The sequence below is a fragment of the Schistocerca cancellata genome, chromosome 4 (assembly GCF_023864275.1).
Source record: "Schistocerca cancellata isolate TAMUIC-IGC-003103 chromosome 4, iqSchCanc2.1, whole genome shotgun sequence".
Lineage (NCBI taxonomy): Eukaryota > Metazoa > Arthropoda > Insecta > Orthoptera > Acrididae > Schistocerca > Schistocerca cancellata.
The window spans coordinates 64,100,651-64,118,747 of NC_064629.1; the positions used below are offsets into that span (position 1 = coordinate 64,100,651).

At 37.8% G+C, this 18,097-nt stretch overlaps 1 protein-coding gene across 2 annotated transcripts in view; it reads right to left on the reverse strand.

Annotated features, from left to right (window-relative positions):
* LOC126183359 (rab-like protein 6) overlaps positions 1 to 18,097 on the reverse strand; it is a 190,875-nt gene that overhangs the window by 81,898 nt on the left and 90,880 nt on the right. For both annotated transcript variants that reach the window (XM_049925276.1, XM_049925277.1), the window contains exons 6-7: positions 11,008 to 11,217; positions 8,587 to 8,843 (exon numbers count right to left, since the gene is read on the reverse strand). In XM_049925276.1, coding sequence (XP_049781233.1) covers positions 8,587 to 8,843; positions 11,008 to 11,217 — 467 coding nt within the window. The remainder of the gene's footprint in view (positions 1 to 8,586; positions 8,844 to 11,007; positions 11,218 to 18,097) is intronic.

Consider the following 18,097-nt stretch of genomic DNA (forward strand, 5'->3'; position numbering starts at 1 on the left):
GGAAATCACGGAAAACCTAAATCAGGATAGCCGGACGCGGGATTGAACCGTCGTCCCCCTGAATGCGAGTTCAGTGTGCTAACCACTGCGCCACCTCGCTCGGTCTAAACCACGAAGTAACATGATTACAGACAGCTTCTTCACATCTGTTCAGCTTGCCATGAAACACCAAGAGGAGAAAATATTATTAGTGGGAACACTGAACAAGATTCATGACAAAATCCCCAACCAAATGAACCAGTCAGAGTTACATTCCACCTTTATTTTGAAAAAGACTGATAAGCCAAAGTGCACCCTGACAGTGTACCAAGGGGAGAAGAATGTTATTTTGTTGTTGTTGTGGTCTTCAGTCCTGAGACTGGTTTGATGCAGATCTCCATGCTACTGTATCCTGTGCAAGCTTTTTCATCTCCCAGTACCTACTGCAACCTACAGCCTTCTGAATCTGCTTAGTGTATTCATTTCTTGGTCTCCCTCTATGATTTTTACCCTCCACACTACCCTCCAATACTAAATTGGTGATCCCTTGATGCCTCAGAACATGTCTTACCAACCAATCCCTTTTTCTTGTCAAGTTGTACCACAAACTCCTCTTCTCCCCAATTCTATTCAGTACCTTCTCATTAGTTATGTGATCTACCCATCCAATCTTCAGCATTCTTCTGTAGCACCACATTTTGAAAGCTTCTATTCTCTTCTTTTCCAAACTATTTATCGTCCATGTTTCACTTCCATACATGGCTACATTCCATACAAATACTTTCATAAATGACTTCCTGACACTTAAATCTATACTCGATGTTAGCAAATTTCTCTTCTTCAGAAACGCTTTTGTTATAACGTCAAGTTTAATACATATATTTCAGAATGACACAACACATATACGTCACAGAGTAAGTTGACAAGCAAGACATGTGTACACGTTAGCATTCGAATGAGCACTGAGTCCCAGTCTAGCGGCCGCTGCTGCATGGCTGGCAGACAGCGCCGCACGTAGAGGATGCGCGTAATTGCACGGCGGCGCTTTGAATGATCGGCGAGTCACAACAGCTTTCCTTGCCATTGCCAGTCTACATTTTATATTCTCTCTACTTCGACCATCATCAGTTATTTTGCTCCCCAAAGAGAAAAACTCCTTTACTACTTTAAGTGTCTCATTTCCTAATCTAATTCCCTCAGCATTACCTGACTTAATTCGACTACATTCCATTACCCTCGTTCTGCTTTTGTTGATATTCATCTTATATTCTCCTTTCAAGACACTGTCCATTCTGTTCAACTGCTCTTCCAAGTCCTTTGCTGTGTCTGACAGAATTACAATGTCATCGGCGAACCTCAAAGTTTTTATGTCACTATTCTCAGCACACTACATCCTAAAGTAGCACTGAGTGAAGAAAGAAAGAAGAAGACAGAAACTGCTACCTTCTACAACACCATGAAGTGGTAGTCACTGATCGAATAATTCATAAGTATTCAACTAAGATGCTTGAAGGAGATGGCTGATGCATGCATCCTACAATATCATATATGCAAGCAATAAATTCATGGATCATCTACAACAAAATAATCAAAAATAAACTGAAAAGGAAAACAAAAAAGAATGGAACAGGAAAAAGAAAGCCAATTGAATGAAGAAGCAGCTGTAGTATTGGACAAATCAAAGGACAAATCAAAAAAGCAAGTTGGAATGTGGAATGGAACCAAGACCAAAGACACCTGTGAGAAACACAAAAAAACATTCTGAGGAAAAAGGGAGTGAAAAATACCAATAATCTGCTCAAATTATGATTCCAACATTTAAAAACAAACAAGTGAAATAAATGGAAAAAATATGAACTTTAGAAATATTTTTTGGTAGAAATGAAATGTTTTGCATCAAAAACTGCACTATAAAGGTGTTAGAAATTTGAGTTAAGGCTGTGATTGAAATGTGTACATTATATAGAAATGAATGGAAATATAATGGTCTTACTTTAACCTTATATTAAGGCAAATTTCATTATGGGTCAAATGACTCCTCCCATCTGTTCTAGGGATGCCATATTTTCCACTTGTCTGACTTCATGGGCAGTACACCACACTAGCGTTAAATAAAAATATGGTTTGTCTTCTCACAAGATCTTGTCACTACTTGATAATGCTTCTATTAATTTTCCTGATATATGCGGGGTGTTCAAAAAGTATCCGACTTTTATTTATAAAATCAATCTTTATTCAGATACAATTGTTTGACACCATTCATCTTCAAAGTGATCCCTTTCAGTTTCTACACACCTCTCCCAACACTGCTGCCACTACGGGAAGCATCACTGGAAAGCCTATTTTGGTATGTTGTGCAGCTGCTCAGTCAAATTCTGCATATTGTCCCTGTTCTGAAACCTGGTTTCTTTCACTGTCTTTTTCAGTTTAGGGAAAAGTCACAAGTCACTCAGTGCTGGGTTATGGGGAATAGGGAGGCTGACAAACCACAGCCATGTTTTGTCTGGCCAAAAAACTGAATTAATGGAGAACAATGAGTGAATGCATTATTGTGGTGAAGGTGCTGACTGCCCACTGCCCCCAAGTCTGGCCATTTTGTGGCTCACTGCTTCATGAATGTGATGTAGAACCTCTTTGTAGTACTCCTTATTAACATTAGTACCTTCTGGGGCATAATCATGATGGACCACACCACTGGAGTCAAAAAAGACAGTTGGAATAACTTTCACATTACTGCAGACCGGTCCGCTGTATTGGGTCTTGGGGATGATTCCATTGTAATGAATGGAACTTTGTCCCTGGGTCATACCCATTAACCCAGGACTCATCACAAGTGATCACTGTGTTAAGAAAGTTGGGATTACTGTTCACAGTACCCAGCATGTCTACCGTGATCTGCAAATGAAGTTGCTTCTGCTCAGTTGTTAGCAACTTTGGTACAAATTTTGCCAAGATCCTCCTGAGGTCCAAATGTTCTGCTAAAATGGAATGAACAAATCCAATACTTATTTTAACCTCAGATCTAATACTTATTTTAAACTCATCTGCAAGTTATCTGATCTCATTCCGCGTAGCCTGCATCAACCAGGTCCTTGTATGATCAATAACTATCTCATTTGCAGGTGGCCATGTTTGAAGCAGTTATACCACTCCTTTAGCTGTGAGATTCCCATTGCATTGCACCCAAACATTTGTTGAATCTTGCAGATTGTTTCAACTTGAGAATTGCCAAGCTTAAAACAAAATTTGATGCAATACCATTGTTCCACTTTTCCTATCTTTTTCCCACTACACAAAATCCCATGACTATCACTTACACATGTTCACTTGTCAATGGCTAGCCAGCCTTTTCTTCTGCAGCCATGAAAAAAATCAGGCATGCACACGATGTATACTTATAAACGTAGAGAGCATGTGGCCCCCAATGTAAAAAATATATATATACAAAAAAATAAAATTTCAACAGCCCTTGTGTGAGTAAAAATATTTATACTCTAAAAAAGTTAAATGAGATTAAAAATATGCCTTTCTAAATGTCATCAGTATCTTTCTTAGGTGGTTGCTGAACTATTGTCATCAAATAAAAAATTTAAGTAATCTAGAATAAACATGGATGAACAGTTACTCCACTACATTTACATTAAATATAACATGTGGTTTTCAGTTTCCTTCACTATTTAAATTTTGAAAACCAGATGGAAATTCAGTGTTGATACACAACTTGTCTGTTTGAAGACATCTGGAAATATAGATTTTTATTCTCCAACTGATAAGTCTTAAATCATATTGTCCTTTCATGAGCATTGATGGGAGTATTCTCAACAGCATTTAACTCTTCACACAAACGAGGGTCACTCTAAAAGTCTGATAGTAACTGGATTGGCACTCACTGACATACTTCCACCAAAAACGCATAATAGCAGAATCCAGTCCACATTACTGTTGTGAATTTTAACTATGTGCAACTTTCATAAATAATCGTGCTTTGAATGACAGTATGTGAAACTAGGCCTAAGAGTTCAATAATGCCTGCCACAGAAGTAAACACATTTAATATCAACAGACTTATTGAAGAGAACACCTGCTGCCCATAATAGCATATTCAGTTTGCTTTTTTACTTGGATCTAAGATATAAAATTGATTATGATGGTAACCTATTTTATGAAGCAAAAAGGAATAAAAATAAGCTTACTGTTTAATTGCCTGTTACAGATGAGGTCATTGTAGCCAGACACATAAGACTGAGGGGTGAAGGAGATTGGTCGTGTTCTTTTTCTGTTACTCAACTAACATGGAAAAAGTAAATTTGAATGGATCTATGAGGACTGAACTCTGCTCCTCCTAAATGAGAGTCCAACACTTTTAATGATTATTCCAGGTAGTTTGGTTTTTAGGAAGCTTTTTAACATTTACTTAAAATGATTTTTACTGCAGGAAATCAACAAACACTTACATCAGCATGTGTGGACCAGGTAACCATCCTGAATCCTAAATTATATTAATTTTCGTAAACTGTAATGGACCTTACATTTTCCTGGCAGTTAGAGAAAGAGTTTACCATAAAATTAAACAGCAAATTTACTAAATTGTTTTGAAATATCAGATAAATCAAGATTGCTTGTAAATCTTTTTATTGATTACTGTGTTTGACAGGTCTGTGTTGTCATCATTCAATCTTTTAACACATTAACAGAGATAGTTTGTTCCTAGTGCATTAGGACATGAGCACAAGATGATGTATGTTTTATATTTGTGGTATTTTTTGTCTGTTTAACATGCTCATGCTCCATGCTATCTTTCATTGTAAAACAACGCAACATCACTATGTGACTTGGAAGTTTGCAAAGGTCATGAACTTCTGTTAACGTGTTACAAGACTCAATGACGAGAGCGCAGATCTATCAGTAAAGATTTACAAGTGCTCTTGGTATACCTTATGTATCAAAATAATGTAACAATTCAGATTTCCCCAAGAGTTTGCGACAACATCAAACATATATAAAAAGTTACTGTCACCAGTCATCATTTATTTATTTCCACAATGTGTTTTTGAGGTTTAGACCATCTTGATCAGATAGATTTATGTACATTAATATGGCATGTATGTATCGTGTTATGATTTTAGAGTAACCTGTGGCACTGTTTAGTAGAGAACAAATAAAACACTATTTCAATTTTTTATCTACGAGACAGTGCCACAGGTTACTCTAAAGTTGTAACAACACATACGTGCCATATTAATCCACATAAATCTCCCAACATCCATTGTGGAAATAAATAAATAGTGACTCATAAGAGTAACTAGTACTTTCATTTGATATCAGTAACAGAAATGGTAATGGTAAAGCCTAACCAAAAATGTTCGCATTTAGAGCTTGCCAGGATGAAAGCATTCCACCTGGAAAATATGAAATTTATCACTTAACTCTGTATGAAGAACTAAACGTGTTGTGATACTTCACCTGACAATCAGACCATTCGCTTTGATCTGAAAATCAATCAATTTCGTCCAATATATTATTTGCTTTCTTATTCAGTTTTTTACCTGAATCTGAAACAGTTATAATTGTGCTGCCAGAAAACATATACCACAAAAAAAAAGTATGCGAACTTGAGGAAAAACCCAAGTTATGCTACATTATTAATATCTAGGATATTTGTTTCTTATATGACATCGTAAAGCAATTTTGAGCTTCTAACACACAAATAACAGTAATGGAACATTATGACTTTCCCTGAAGTCTATAATGCTGTAAATTATTTTGCAGTATACATATTTTGCATATCTGCATACTCTTAACATTGTTTGTCTGCTAACAGCACAACCCATGACCTGATACCCCATTGGTGATTCATTTTACATTCAGCCTACACAATGAACAGACATCAAGTTGTTTTACTTTTTTCCCCCTGTAGAATGCATAAGAAAGTCAATATGGAAATCTCCGCTACACAAATATCTTCCATAATATGTGGGACATCACACACTCAATTATTTTTCAGAAAGTTACCTAAGTTAGATTTGGGGACATCTGTAAACTGCAATCAATAAATATTTTCTTTTGCTGAATTTAAATATTGCTGTTTACTACACTATACTAAAACATTGATTAGTCTAAAGAGAAAGTTAATACCCAATTCAGTAATAATAACCTACGTTTGTAGTCATTGTTCAGAGCAGTGGGCTGCTAACCAACTTATTGCTGACACAAGTGATAGACTGAATTCATGTTATTAGTAGAAAATCAAATTAGATATTGCAGGTAACATCAAGCAAAATCACAGGATCAGTAAACAATAAAAATGGTTTCATGCCGTACACTATAGTTTGTCTTGCGAGCACCATACCAGTATTTAGTTGGAGTGGCACGCATGTGGCTGAAAATGAGTGGGTGATGCCACGTCTAACTGGGCAGATGGTAGAGGGTCATCAAGATCTCCACCAATGGGTCCACATGCACACTGACAATGGAATTTGCAGACTGAAGAGACTGTGGAGGTAACATGATAGGCTGTTTCACCGGTTTGAGCTGCTGAAGATGGTGGTTGTGTGTGTGAGATGTGCTTCGTTGTGTGAATATGTGTGTGTGTGTGTGTGTGTGTGTGTGTGTGTGTGTGTGTGTGTGTGTGTGTGTGTGTGGTTTTTCTTCTAAAAGTTGTTAAAATAATAAATGTTTAAAATGAAATTAAATGAATTTATCAAATCAGTCTGAAAAGTAACAACACAGTCTTTTTTACATAACTGCTTTTATAAAATTTGATTGTTACGATCAATAATAACCTGTTAAGAACTAGTGTAACATTACTGTGCTATCTGTGAACTCAGTCAAATGAATGCTTTGTATACATTTTGTAAAGCAGCAGCTTATTTATTGTAATGTAATATCGAATGGATATATGCTCATTTAATTTCAGCTGTAAATGACTGTTCCCCTCTTGAGCACTTTATTTTGCTTTAAAATCAAACTTGTAATAGTAACACAAGTAAGCCAGGGAAGCACTAAATCTTTTCCTTTGGTACATTTTCATGTGACCTTTATACGCACCACTTGAGGGTAGCACAGAGAGTCACTTGTGTGCAGTGCTAAGATGCAGTTGAGTGTAAAGTTGTACAGTAAAAGTGTAAAGTTTTGTACGACAAAACCACGGAATAGTTGGAGTCACAAATTATGGTGGTTGAGTTTAGGATTATTACGCGCACTTGTGTCATTGGTATTGTTCTGAGCGCTCTGCTCTGAATGACATAGCTAATGCAAGCATTAAATGTGATCACAGAGAGTTGTTTAGTGAATTTCTATTTTATTTGTTGTGAGTTGTTATCGTCGATAGTGGTGGTTAGTGATGAATTCTTCATAATCAAACAAGAGACGTAATTTGCAGGATACCCGCATCCTCCAAGCAGAAAGCACGTGCATGCGCTTACCACAACTTTCTCTTGGAATCGTCAACAGTGCCATCCCCATCCGTGCCTCGACATGCATGAACCACCATCGTTCGTGGATCAGATTATAGTTACATATTCCACGGATCATTTTGAATGATAGATCATAGTGATGTGGAATGAGTCATTTTACATTCATATAGCAAATTTATTTGTACATATGGTTACATTCTGAATATTTCTTCATGTCTCTTATTTTTCTTTCTTCAAAAAATAAAAAAAATAAAAATAAAAAAGATATACAGATGTCAGTTAGTAACTCCTATCCACCACATTTTACACATTACAGTAATAGAAATTCTGCTACAGAACAGAGAAAGTTAAGGAGAAAGTTTCTCAGTTTGTTTTCAAATTTTACTTTGCTGCCTGTCAGACTTTTATATCACTGGGTAAGTGACCAAAAATTTTTGTTGCAGCACTGTGCACCCCTTTTTGAGCTAAAGAGAGCCTAAATTAAGAACTGGTCTGGTAATATGCACACAGCTGCCACCGCCAGGAGTGTCACTGCCTAGGCACATCCACTGTGCTGGCCTAATGGTGCCCACAGCTTCCTTTTAAAGCTGGCAGCGCAGCGCAACGCAGCAGCTACTTATGTCTTCTCTGTGCTATAATGTTGCTCTCCCTACAGATTGCTGTCTTGGTTCTGAACTTGCTACATCTTAGTTTTCGATCTCAGTTTTCTCACTGGAGTTGTTACTCTGTCATTCCATCTCCACTGTCTTTCTTTTTCTTGTGCTGTCCACCTGTTACTCTTTGGCAGCTTGCTGTCGACACTCCTGGACAGTCAGTCAGTCTCCACTGGTTCTCAAATCATTTCCTTGCTTTGTCTGATCCTGGACACTATAATACTGTTTTTAGTCTTTCCCAAATTTTGCGCATTATCTTCATCCCAAGTTTCAATCCATTGCATTATATGTGCATAGACAGAAAATTTAATTTCTGCATCCCTCTATTATTCCTAATCTCTGTGTTCATTGATGTGACTTCTTTAATTAAATGAGTGTTCCAATTTTCAAAACATAATGCACTGCAATGCAAGCATGCCATCTGGAAGCTAGAAAGGAACATGGTAGCAACAGAAAATTGCACTTACAGATTGGAAAGCTTTTTGCAACTCCGATAAAAGTTATATCGAACTTATTAATTACTTTCAGAAACCAATTACCAGTAGATTCTTCAGTTGTTTCTTTAGGTTTCCCAAACATTTTATAAACATAGCCAGCTGTTTGATCTGGTATAGGAATGCCACCTCCAACAGGAACAGGAACAGCAACAGGAACAGAATTACTGCGTTTCACAGATGGAGTATCAGCAGTAGAGGCTGTTGGCTGTTGTGATACCTGTTGAGTTGTCTGAGGAGTGGGAACAGATGATGCAGAATCTGCTACTTGTCGTCTCTTGTTTACAAGGTTATCTAAAAACCTAAACATAAGATAAATATGATTAACATAGTTACAGAACAGGAATGTGTACAAATACATTTAACATGTGGTCAGATATAAAAGGGAACAAATGTATTAATTGACTAACAAATAAACAACAATATCCATCTGATACTGTTAAATACCATATTTACTCGAATCTAAGCCGCACTTTTTTTCCGGTTCTTGTGATCCAAAAAACCCCCTGCGGCTTAGAATCGAGTGCAAAGCAAGCGGAAGTTGTGAAAAATATTGGTGGGTGCCGTCACAACTAACTTCTGCTGTTGAATATATGTAGCACTACACAGGCGTGCTTTGTAGGCACAAAGATAAATACTGGCACCAAAACCTCTGCGTCAGTAAATAAATTAAAAAAAAGGTAAAAGACGAGCTTCTTTCTCCGCCCCGAGTTTCGACCACTGCATTTTCATACATTATCCAACGAAGTAAATGCAAATTCCGTATTGTTCATCTTCGAATGTAGCAGCATTTCAATGTACTACGAAAATCCGACTGGCAAGACTATTTGGGATGTTTGTCAATATGGCCAACTCTACATTCTGAATTTTTTCCTATCTGTGAGAAGAGATGGTTGCTAACAGGATCTTTTATGAATTGTGAATCACATGCAGTATTCTCTTCACCATAAGAATAATACGAACATAAACATTTTGCCATGTATTGTTTCGTGTTTGCTGCTATCTCATTTAAATCCTGTCTGCCTCAAACTACGAAACTAGAGTGAGACAACAGCAAACACGGAAGAATATACATATCATGACATGTTTATATTGGTATTATTCTTATGCCTAATAGTGATACAGTCAGAAATGAAGCACGGCAATTGACTAGATTTTTAAATCTAAGATGACTCTAATTTCTGTGCAGAATGTAATGTACTAAAGAGGCACCTGCAAAGATTTTCAAAGGGAGAAAAAATTTTCGCTAAACTCTCGTTCAGAACATCTTGTATAATACGCAGTCTATTATTTGCTTCTTGTTGATCATTATCAAAGAAAGCTGCAGTGTAAGTAACAACAAATATCAGTCTCTTGCCATTGTTTCGCTAATGAGAAGATTCTTCTCTTCTTCTTCTTCTTCTTCTTCTTCTTCTTCTTTTTTTTTTAATTGTAAGCGGCGGTGCGCGCCCAAAGCAAGCCATGCCGCGAGCGGCGACAGGCCGTAAACACGTACTATCAGAATGCGACAAACAATGCATGACACAGTACAGTAAGGCATTTTCAGCTTAGAGTGGCGTAAACACCTATAACAAAAAGAACTGCGCTTATCAGATCAAAGAAAAATAAGCAATCAATTCAAACCAGACGAAGCACGTGAAAAAGGAAGGGTACCCGTATAAATACGGACGGAGTGCCTGACGCATAGCAATGGCTACCTGGTAAAGCTTAACTGCTAAGCTTACGACTCGAACCAAACTACTGTTGCTATATTGTCATTCATTCGACCTAAATTGTGTCTCATATTACAATGGACCAACTTTGTTTTGATTTGGAGATGCAGCCTAAAACTTTTCTCTCCCCCTGAATTTCTAGTCTCAAATTTCAGGTGCGGCTTAGATTCGAGTGCGGCTTAGATTCGAGTAAATACGGTAGTATTCATTAAGAAACGACAAGAATGGTGCTGAAATATTAATAAAAGAATAGGTAAACCAAATAAGGAAAGTAACAGAAGAAAACATCTTTTCAAAAATAGTATACAGAGATGACACGAATACAGTGAGATTCATATTTGATACCTTTACACCTATCACCTGCTAATTCAGGTTAGTCACAATTTTCAAACTGATTATTTCATTTACATATATAACAGGACTTCTTATGAAAACAATGAATGAAGTAATCTTCCTACTTATTAAAATATCAAGTACATGTCTCTATTTACTGGCATATCATAAACATAACATATGTAAACACTTTAAAGCATACTGACATCTCATCAACTTTATACTAGCATTACCTACGATGATAGTGATGATGAGCTATGAACACAATGTGTTCTGGATCTACAGTAAATGAGTTGTTGTTCTGAGTTTTCACCAATACTGAAAACTATTGCGGAGAAATCATCATCTTACAGGCTATTCAGTCCTCCAATTGTAACTATCATTACTATGCACTTTAACTAATGCAAACCAAAATACTTGCTTGTTGTAGTCTGCTTCATCACTTTCAAGAAATAAATCTAATTCCTGACTGGTTAGTTTTGTTTCTTCTTCATTTGTGGCAAGCTGGGCCAGTAATGTTTCATGTTGTAACTGGAGAAAGGGTAGATTTAGGAACTTATGTAGTAGTTTGAGACCAAATCCATTTCTCATAGAGGACTCCGCATACCGTATTTGAGCTGAACCAGCAGGCCTGAAAAATTAAATTGAAGAAAACATTAATGAAATAACATTTGTGCAGGATTTTGAGTGTCACTGTCACTTGGCTAAGCACCTCAACGAAAACAGAAGCATTGTATATTGTCCACATGTCCTACATGAATCTTAGTCCAGTTTACATTACATCTCATTTTAAAAACATTACCGTGACATTAAAAACCACCATGGAAAGCTTCAGCGCCATTTAGCTAACTTTATTACAGGAATGAAGAAGAAAAGAATAGTATCCAAACCCCTGATAATTAGCAGTAAGTTTGCTAACCCAACCAAAACCCAATGAATTAGAAAACCAAGAATCTCTCTAACTTCAATACTAGACAGTACACAAACTATATTTCATTCACACACATCTGTGTATTACTTTGTGCAGATGGCTAATAATTTCACTGTTTGAAGGCCATAAAAAATGGAGAAAAAGTAAAAAAGAGGGGGAGGAGGGGGTGGGGAGTAAAAAAGAAATGTAAATTCCAAAAATCAATTAGCAAATTACTGAACAAATTAGCACGCTGAACTGAATATTTTGAAGACATTAAACAAAATAAAGTTAAATCTGTCCCCAAAGGCTAGTTTAAACATGATAGCGCTGTAGTAGCTATAGTCCTACAGAAGACAATATGCCATTGCTTTTCTCTGCCATATGAAATGACTTAACCTGTCCAGTTGCTGGGGTGCCTGCAGTTTAACATGGTCTCTCAACCACAACGTTGGCTGCCATTTTTTACACAGTCAAACATTGTAAGTAGTGAAATAAACAATGTGAGACATAAAATGCTAAGAACCTTGAACCTAGGAATTGTTGTCTGACAGGTTCTCACCAAGCCACACTGAAGGCAACTTACACAACTGAAAGAAAAGATAAATACTGAGGGATTTTATGTTACTCAGATGCCCAACAATGTGGTTATAGTTAGGGGCTATCAGAAAGTTTTAAGACTAGCTCTATTTGCAAGAAAGTACTTTATTTACATATCTACATTTACATAGAATCACCTACAAAACAGTCACCTTATTCAGCATTATAGCACTCCCAGTGTTACTGTCACTGCTGAAACGAGTCCTGGAAGTGTTCATTTTGATATGTGTCAAGTACCTTCTGCAATTCATGCCGGATCTCCACAATGGTGGCAAAACAGCTTTGAGCCTGAGATGGTGAAGTTCACAGGAGCCAAATCTGGCGAGTAGGGTGGGTGTGTATGTGCGATAACCATGTTTCTGGTGAGAAGCTCACATGTTAGGAGAACATGGTGACAGGGTGCACTGTCACTGTGGTGCAGCCAGTTTGCCATGTGCCAAGTGTCCTCCTTCGGGCATCTTAAAACGAGGCACTGGGAATCACTGATGATGGTACAACCTCTTGGGACAAATTCAAGATGCACAATGCTGCAGATGGTGAAAAAGAGAATGAGCATGCACTTGGTCACACTGCAGACATGCCTTGTCTTTTTTGGTCTTGAGATAATTAGCTCTGCCACTGTGAAGCCTGTTGCTTTGTCTCAGTGTCATACCCATACACCTACACTCTGTCACTCATAATGACCCTCGACATGAAGGACAGATCATCCAGGGCACATTGGCAGAACTTTTGGCAGATTTCAAAATGGTGTTTTTCTGCTCCTGGATCAGCAGCCTGGGGCAAAATCAGCAGCAACAGGCCACATGTTAAAATCACACATGATAACTTGCACTTTTCCATATGACAGACCAAAATTGTCAGCAATGTTGTGGATTGTTCTCCGAAATCACAAGTTGCTGAACAGTTTCGACATTTTCGGGTGTTTTGCTCATAGAAGGTCAGCCTGATTTCTTCCACTGATGTTGTTCCACTCCTGAAGCGCAAATGCCCCTCAAAACATCTTGCATGGCTCACTGTAGCATCATTGCACACTTGACGAATCATGTCAACCATCTGCATGGCGGATTTCCCCAGATTCACACAGAATTTCAAGTTTGCTCACTGTTCTATCTTGCTGGTCATGCCTATATTGCAGATATGGTAACAAATGTGGCCACAGTAGCCCCAGCTTCACAGCTTCCAAAGTAAACAGGATTCTGTCTCTCAGCGCACTTACTTGTGAAGGTCGGTGTTCCCTGTGCCGGTGTGTGCAGGTTTGTACTGTCATCTGTTGGCATGTTACACAGCTAGTCTTCAAAATTTTTGATACCCCTTGAAAATCACTTAAATATCACAAATGAACATAAAATTTCATTTATACTGCTAGTACATAAAAAAAAGGAAATAATTTCAAAAATGAACACTGCAACAGTATATTTGATATCTGTGGCTGTCTAATGGATTTTTCTCAAAACTATATGTGACATACTAAAATATCCCTCTCAATATTTGGTCATCAGCTTTATTATACATTCTGAGTATCAGGCAGTTTTGTTAAGCATTTGGAATAGAAACTGAAAGGAGGTCAACACACAATACAATACTTTGTTAATCATCACAGATAGTGCACAAGCTCAGATTGGATAATGACTGGCCTTTTCAAAGGAACTATCTTGACATTCACTTCACATGACCTATGAATTAGAATCCCATTCCTATTGAATCCAAGATCACTGTGAAACTCAGACAGTGGGTCTGGCAAGTACATGTTTCTTGAGTTCTGAGACGCCTTCAATTAACATCAAATTACATGAACTCTTCTTTTTGTGGCTGGCTCTGAGCACTATGGGACTTAACAGCTATGGTCATCAGTCCCTTCTTTTTGTGGATCCATACTAAGGAGATCCTCCATGAATGTAGACAATGTCATATTTTTACATTATATGATATTCATAAAATACAGGAATAATAATAATAATAATAATGATAACCATACACACATACACTACATCAACCAGTTCTGTTTAGAAATTTGTCAGTGGAGTAGGAGGAGTAGGCTGATGTAAGTTTTTTCAGGCTACTCTTAAACTGAACTTTATTTGTAACTAAACTTTTTATGGTTCCTGGCAAGTTTTAAAAATACGTGTTCCTGAATAGCGAACCCCTTTTTTGACTAAAGTAAGTGCCTTTATATCTTTATGCAGGTTGTTCTTGATCCTAGTATTAATTTTGTTCCTATAATTGTTCCTGTTTGTTGGAAAGGTGGATTATTGTTTACAACATATTTCATTATGGAATAAATACATTGAGGAGCAGCAGTTAGTGTACTAAGTTCCTTGAACAGGCTTTTACTGCATGCTTGTGAATTTGTACAACAAATAATGCATATTACACACTTTTGAATTCTGAAAACTTGTATTTGATTTGAAGTCACTCAAAAATATGACACTATACGACATTACAGAAAGAAAGTAATCAAAGTATATCAGATTCTTTTATTTTTATGTCACCTATGTCTGATAACTTTTTCATTGAAAATAAGGATTTGTTTAGGCATTACAGCAGTTCTGTGGTATGCTCCTCCAAACTGAATTAATTTTCTGGTTGTAATCCTAGGAATTTAACACTGTCAGTCTCTTAGATATGCCCAACTTCATACCTTAATTTTCATGCTGTCATCTAGTACACAATACGTGTTTATAGAATGTGGTATTGGTGCACAATGTATCCTCTGCCACATTCAATAATGTAGCTTATACATGCATATATGATGTTGCTTTTTGGGGGAGGAGACTAGACAGCAAGGTCATTGGTCTTATCGGATTAGAGAAGGTCTGGGAAGGAAGTCGGCCGTGCCCTTTCAAAGGAACCATCCCTGCATTTGCCTTGAGCAATTAAGGGACATCATGGCACATGCAGGATGCACTGTTACAACAGTGATGTGTGTGTGGATCTAGTGAATAGAAGAGAGTCATACACAGAATGTGACCACGGTCAGGGATGACTGCCACCTTGACCCCATGGCCTTAACTGACAGAACAGCTTCGTCAATAGTGTTGGCTGGGTGTTGACGTACTGTAACAGGTGTGGACACGTCTGTGTTGACAGTTCTATACCATCTGCTGAGGGCTGGACTGGTGATTGCAAACCATTGTGCTAGCTTCAACTGACAAGAAACTACCATTGTCTCAAACTGCAATGTGCACACAAATGCCCTCACTGGAATGCTGAAAGACAGAAAGTAGTGCTTTTGGAAGAGTCCCACATCAGCTTGTCCTGCTGTGATGGTTATGTAAGTGTTACATGCTACCACGGTGGATGCACCTGGGCAGACTGCATTGTTGAGCAGCAGAGTCAGAAAATGCCAAGTTTGACAATTCTGGGGCACCATTAGCTATAACATGCAATCTTGCCTCCTATGTATTGAGGGTAACCTGAACAGCAACCACTACATCAGGGAAGTTTCAGAGCCTGAGGCATTGTCCCTCCTGCAGACAGCTCTGCACACAATACTTCAACGGGACAAAGCACGGCCGGATGTGGTGAGGAATGTGCTAGTTTCCTTAAAAGAAGACACATATGACATGCAAGTGTACTTCGAAGAATGACATGTACAACTGCTTCCCAGGACTGCACATTAGCCCAACAAGCCATCCATCAAACTTGTCTGGGTTATGGTCGTTCAGCAACCTGTTCATTCTTTTGCTCCTGTGACCACTGTTGATGCTTTATGGACACACCTACGAACCATGTGCCAGTGTTTTCTCCAGCAGTATATCCAGATTCTTTTTGACTCCTTGGCACAGCATCCAGAGGTTCTGATTGCAGCACACGGCAGTTTTTACGCCATACTGAATTCTATCATTCAAAGCGCATGTACAGCCCCCTAATTCTAAATGTTTGTGTATTGTTATGTCACTAATTTAAATTTCACTGTAATCATGTGTCTTCTTGGTGTTGCAATTTTCACAGATGGTAGTGTAGTAGGAAGAACACATAATTAAATTTGCAGGTGATTTTAGGGTATTACAGGGTGCAAAATTCAGTACACAGAGTGTCATCTCTGGAAGCAATAATGGCTCTAACATGGCAGGGCATCAATTCAAACTGAGCTTGAATGACAGATGTGTGCATTTAATTGCATGCTGTGTCAACTCCATACCACAGTTCATGAACTGTAGTGACTGGCAAGTGTTGGTGAGCGCATCGCTCAGCAACTCACAACCAGATGTTTTCAATGGGTGAAAGATCTGGAGAATATGGGCAAAATGTGGTCTTGTGTTATCTTGTTGGTAGATAACATCATGCAAACCTTGAAAAGTGATCACAGGCACAAGCCCAAACATGTTTGAAATGTAAGGCTGCTGTCCAAATTATTGGCTACGTTCACAAAACTAACTGCTATGACCGTATGATGATGATGATGATGATGATGATCAATGCAGTCTAACAAAGTTTGTTCTCCTTGGAGCCTCCTGCACATGTGTAACTCATCTGAAAAGATGATGTAACACAGTCCTGTGTCAAGTCTTCTCATTGGACTCATCACTGTCAGCATGCCTCTCTCTGATGCCACACTGAGAGTAGTCACAATAGTCGCCCTGCTGACAGTCTGTGGTGCTCCAGACATAGTCACATGGTCCATATGGGTACTTTTCCTGCTGCAAACGAGGCCATATATATATGTGACATGGCTGTACGATACTGCATGGCTGAATGTTCAATGACTGTCCTCTCTGGCACTAATGGTATGGGCTGTTGAGATTCTGAATGGTGTCGGATATGGCCCCTCTCGAACCCATCGTTTCCATATCTGCATGACAGTTATGGGATCCTTAGAGCTGCAAGCAGCAGTATCACAGAATAATAAACCACAGTCTCGATAATCCATGATCCTGCTGCTGTCAAATTTAGACACACACTGGTAGATGTTTCTCCTTCTCACACAAGGCACAACCCAGTCTTGTCACAAACAACCTATATTCAAATGTGATTTCCCCACTGGGAAATTTTGAACTGTTTATGAGGAATCTGGATTCCTAATTGTGCTATCTGTCACACAGAAGCAAGCAGTTAATTGCCTGCGTTGACTTCAATGTAGATTTCTAAATGATTCTGATAGGAAAAATTATCTGGAAATCTTATCTGGATCCTAAAATTTGATCTCAGTAATTAACTGTAGGACCCTAATTGATAATGTTTTCTTTGGAGAACCTCAAAGCAAGAAAATAACTATTTACCCAGTAACAAATGCTATCTCTGATCATGACGCACAGTTAGGATAAATAACATAGTGCCTTACAGTATGGATACCCCTCAGTGGAAATCAGTTAGAATAATTAATGACTCCAGGACAAATATTCTTAAGAATAGTTTACAATAGATGACCTGGGATGAAATTTATAATGAAGAAAATGCTAACATAAAAGTTAACCTATTCCATGATACATTCATATCATTACTTGAAAACAGCTTTCTGCATACACTAATCAGAAAGCACATTAACCAGCCATGTAAAAAAACATGGGTCACTAGAGGTATTAAAGTGTCCTGTGAAAGGAAAAGGGAAATCTATCTGTTAGCAAGAACAAGTAGAGATCCTGCAGTAGATGCAGACTACAAAAACTACTCAAAATTACTGAGAAATGTTGTTAAAAAACCAAGGAACATGCACACAATGTCATAAATCAGTAAATCCAAAGATTTAAGGCTATATGGAATGTAGTGAAACAAGACAGGACAACCAGCCACAGAACAGGATAACACGACCAATCATTACTTAAATATGGTAGACAGTATAGGGAGAAACAGTTCAATAGAAAGATCACAGCAGTATGTTGAAAAACTAACTGTCATAAAATTCAATCATATGAATATATCACCAACTTCTGCTTCTGAAATTAAGAAAATTATAGATTCTCTCACAAATAAAAGCTCATCTGGTTTTGATGGTGTGTCCAATAGGATACCAAAGATTTGTTCTCATATAATAAGGCCATTCTTATCTGAAATGTGTAATGCA